General features: G+C 42.9%; 1 protein-coding gene across 1 annotated transcript in view; it reads right to left on the bottom strand.

Moving 5' to 3' along the window:
- Nucleotides 1-2,453: 2,453 nt before the first annotated feature.
- The window catches only part of LOC143288916 (sodium- and chloride-dependent glycine transporter 1-like), a 32,466-nt gene continuing 29,980 nt past the window's right edge, over nt 2,454-4,939 (bottom strand). The window contains exon 15 of the mRNA XM_076597590.1: nt 2,454-3,623. Within this exon, the coding sequence (XP_076453705.1) occupies nt 3,258-3,623 (366 nt within the window). The 3' untranslated portion in view covers nt 2,454-3,257. The remainder of the gene's footprint in view (nt 3,624-4,939) is intronic.

Below are 4,939 nucleotides of genomic sequence, written 5' to 3'. Positions count from 1 at the left end.
TTCTGAGTAATCCATCATCAGGCAATTCCTTTATTATACACGAAAGCAAAAACTGATTGAAGAATTTTCTTTCAACACCTTGACGAATGTTCAAAATGTTTATATATATATATATATATATATATATATATATATATGCATACTAACTGAAAATTGCAGGTATACAATACAGGTGCAGGAAGTTATTTCAGGAACAACTACTTCTATTGCGATGGTAAAACTGACATTAAATGATGTCTACAATTCGATCGCCCTGAAAAGTAAGAAAACTAGCATTTTATAGTGGACTGCAAGCAACTAATTACCACATCAGATTCTTCTTATTCTCTATCTGTATTCATTTTTTTTTCTGCCTCTTTCCGTATTTCTGTCTGTACTTTAGTCAGTCAGCCAGCCACTCTCTCTTTCCCTCCCTCTCTCTCCGTCTCTCTCTATCACTCTCTTTCGCTTTCTTCCTCCCTCCACTCCATTCTATCTATCTATCTTTTTTCTCCTTATCTTTCTCATTGTCTTTTTTCTTTTCTTGGAAAGCATCCAATTTCGTAGATTGTTAAAATAAAACAGCAACAACCACTTTCAGGTGACTGACAAAGTAGAACAAGAGAGAGAGAGAGAGAGAGAGAGAGAGAGAGAGTGGGGGGCGGGGGTGGCAGAGGAACAGACACAGGCAGAAACACAGACAGAGAGAGATTATATATACAGAGGAGACAGACAGACAGACAGACAGGGAGTGATGAAGGGGCAGACAGTTTCAGTTCTTCTCAGTTAGCTTCCGTGTCCAGACCACATTATTTCCAACTGAAGTTTTTGCATATATACAAAAAACAAAAAAAAAAACAACAAACAAACAAACAAAAAAACACCACCTAAGCGACAAAACAAAGAGGGGGAAAAAGTTATGAAAACCAGTAGACCAACTCACAACCACCGCCGTGGGGGGGGGGGGGGGGGGGGGAGTGGAGGAAAGGGGGTGATGGGGAGGTGTTGCGGGAAGGCGGAACCAACTTCCCTTTTCCCCCACCGAAGAGTTCCCCATTCCAGTTGCTTCCCCTGTCACTGAAAATGCAGGCCGCAAGTTGAAATCACTATTATAATCCTACGGACCCAAAGAACTGGCTGGTACTCTGTGTTGAATCCCACAGATATTCGGTTATCGCTCTTTGTCTGTGATATGCCTGACATGAATCATGGTTATGATCGCACAGACGCAAAGAGTTAGTTCTCCTGACTGGATATATAACCTCTACAGTTATATATATATATATATATATATATATATATATATATATATATATATAGATAGATAGATAGATATGTGTGTGTGTGTGTGTGTGTGTTATTTTGGGGGCTCTCAAAGCCCAGCCATAAAGTTGGGTTTATGAGTGGGTCAGGCATTTGCTTCCATTAAAAGAATGTCTTCACAATGGATGCGCGCGGTGCAGCGTATATGGGTCAGCCCGCACGTTGTGACGACGCCCCCCGGAAACTAAACCTGAAACCAGTGGTGTAGAGTTATCACTGGAATGTCTGCGATACTACCCATGAACATCAGCCACGGTACAGCCTTGTGCCGCCAGGGGTGGTAAGCTAAAATGACGATATTAACACTACTACTTCTACTACTAGTACTACTACTAATGATAATGATAATAATGATAACCAATAGAAGCCATCCTCACGCAGAGCTTTCTGTCCACTCGAACAAACAATTCACCTTCATAGAAAAAAAGCGTAGTCTACAGAACAGCCCATAATTCCACCTATGTCCTCAGAATGAGGAATTATAATAATAATAATAATAATAATAATAATAATGGTATTTATATAGCGCTGGATCTTGTGCAGAGACAAATCAAAGCGCTTTCGCAACCAGTCATTCACACGCATGCATAACTCTAATACTGTAGAAACTAAAGACAAAGGAAGGGCAGGCAAGGGAGGCTATAACGCTGAAAACAGTTTTAAATTCTCCACGTTGACTGCTGTCATACCTGACAATAACTGGCAACAAGCCCTGGGATATTATTACCCCACACCTTTATATCAGGCAGGGGAGGTACGGGGATCATATTGTGTTACGAAGCAAAACGAAACAAGTCATACCGGACGTTACATCTCCAGTTCTTGTATATTATATCATGCCTTGAAATTAAAAGTCAGTATTTCAAAGTCTCTTGCGTTCGTTGTGATTATTGTTAAGTAATCAAAGGTCATCAAAATATACAGATGAACTGTTGCAGATTTTTTTTTTTTTATATTGTGAGATAGATTAAACAGGCGCACGCGCGCATAAGCGAATTAAGGTGATAACATAAGCTTATTTTGTATACACACGTGAGTAAAAAAAAATGATTGGTGAAGGTAATATCAACAGTAGAAAAGCGCCCCTACTCCTCTCTCTCTCTCTCTCTCTCTCTCTCTCTTTCTCTCTCTCTTCTCTCTCTCTCTTTTTTATTTTACACCCCGTTCTGTTGCGTTTTGAAAAAGGTATATATTTTATTATTTTTAGGTATCATATTGTCTGATAATCTTTCGGTATACATTAAACTATAAATTCTGTTGTTATTTAGATATAAATCCGATTTCAATAGGGTTTTATTTCCATTCATTTTGTAACAATATTCCATCGCAATACAACCATAATCATCAGTTCAAACGTCATTTGCAAGTTGCTGTTTATCAAAGTTAAGCTTGGAGAAGTAAGCCAAAATGTTAATTCATGTCTCTAGATTTGCAACTTTAAGCCAGATCAAAGTCAAAGCAATCAATTTAATTTTAACCGAAATCAATGATAAAACAAACAAAGAAACAAAAATACAACGAATCGCCGTGATTGTTGTTGTATTATCTTTCACCTATTATGGCAAGCTATACGATGGCATTGCTAGAAATAAGTGTTCGTGAGAGAGTATAGAATGTCATTTCCGTAGACAGGATTCAGGAAATACCTAACTTTATTAATTAACTCTTTGAGCTGGGGTGTGTCTGATTAATTAAAAGAGAACTAAACACTATACCAGTCTTTTCTTCATCTAGGGCCCACAAACCAAGATAAAACGATTGAAGGGCCTAGCCATTTTCAATTGATTGTGATCCTCGACATGTATCTCCAAGTCGTGCAGAAATCGGTTTAGGGTTTTGAAAGTAAACTGCTGTCCATTCACACACACACACACACACACACACACACACACACACACCGCGCTAATCAAGAAAGAACCTTTCCATCATGACGTCCTCTTTACCTAGTTCGGAACTCAGAGACGCGTACGAGGCTCGGATTCTTTGTCGAACGCTGGGTTGTCATAAGCCAAAGACTGCTGCTGCTGCTGCTGCTGCTGCTGCTGCTGCTGCATTCCATGCCCGGCTCCGTCCCTGTGGAGAGAAGTGTACACAGGATGCCTGTTCCCTTCCTCTCCGGCCATCTCCAGGTGGAAGCGTGGCAGGGTGATGTTCTCCATGGGAGCGGCTTGCCCTTTGGGGATGTCTGGTCCGGCAGACACCATGTACATGTCACCGCTGGGTTCGCGACTGGGGGTGGTGGAGTCTTGGTGGCTGAACTCCGAGGAGAGCTGCCTGCGCCTGGTCCACGATTCCTGGGGCCGGTTCAGGTGTTTGATGGTCTGCAAGCAGGTGGAAGTGGAGGAGAAAAAACGCGATTTCATGTGTTTAGAATAGAATAGAATAGAATAGAATAGAATTGTCTTTATCACATGGTGTACAGAGGGTCACAAGGAATACTGGGGGTGGGGTTGGGTGTGGGGTGTGTGTGTGTGTGGGTGGGGGGTGAGGGTGGGGGAACTAGTACATAAAAGGTAACAAACATAAATCGAATATAATAAACATATATGTTTAGTAGAAAGGGACAAAATCAATGTGGAGGGTGTGGAGGGGGGCCGGGAGGAGTGCAAGTGTAGTGTTTGGTGTTGAGTTGGGTGGAGAGATGGTGTGTGGTGTTGTGTTGTGTGGTGTGGTGTGGTGTGGTGTGGTACGGTGTGGTGTTGTGTGGTGTGGGGTTGTGTGGAGAGATGGTGGTGTATTGTGTGGTGTGGTGTTGTGTGGTACGGTGTGGATAGGTGGTGGTGTGTGGATAGGTGGTGGTGTGTGGATAGGTGGTGGTGTGTTGTGTGGTGTGTATTGTGTGGTGTTGTGTGGAGAGATGGTGTGGTATGGTGTTGTGTGGTGTGGTGGTGTGTAGTGTGGTGTGGTGTGGAGAGATGGTGTGGAGAGATGGTGTGGTGTTGTGTGGTGTGGTGTTGTGTGGTGTGATGTTGTGGTGTGGTGTTGTGTGGTGTGGTGAGATGGTGTGGTGTGGTGTGGTGTGGTGTGGTGTTGTGTGTTGTGTGGTGTGGTGTGGTGTTGTGTGGTGTGGTGTGGTGTGGTATTGTGAGGAGAGATGGTGTGGTGTGGTGTCGTGTCGTGTAAAGAGATGGTGTGGGTGGCGTGGTGTGTTGTTGTGTAGAGAGATGGTGTGGTGGTGGGTGGGCAAAGAAAGACACATGGAAACAGTCAGACAAGGAGAGAGACAGAGAGAGATAGAGACAGAGAGAAGCGGAGGGACGGACAGACAGACATGCAGACAGAGACAGATGCCCACACTTCTGGAGATAATCAATCAAATCATGAAAAAACCCAACCCCCCCCCCCCCAAAAAAAAAAAAACCACACAAACAAACTGATCAAGCTGACTGCTGTGTTTACAGAACCCAGCCCAGAGATAGCACTGTGCGACTGACTGGCTAATCAACAACATGATTCGATCCGGTCTGGTTTTGTCTGATTCGTTCTGATTTCACAGCAAACACTTGAATATCCATTTCCCACCAGCGCTTATTTCGGATACACTTTAATCTTGACGTCATCCTCAGCATCGTTTTCCATCTCCCTGACATTTTTCTCGCTTGCAGTTTGATTGTAAGTTTCGCTCACAAATAATACG

This window comes from Babylonia areolata, chromosome 1 (genome assembly GCF_041734735.1).
Source record: "Babylonia areolata isolate BAREFJ2019XMU chromosome 1, ASM4173473v1, whole genome shotgun sequence".
Taxonomy (NCBI): Eukaryota; Metazoa; Mollusca; class Gastropoda; order Neogastropoda; family Buccinidae; genus Babylonia; species Babylonia areolata.
Note: the sequence above shows the minus strand (reverse complement) of the source record. Positions and strands in the feature narration are given on the sequence as shown.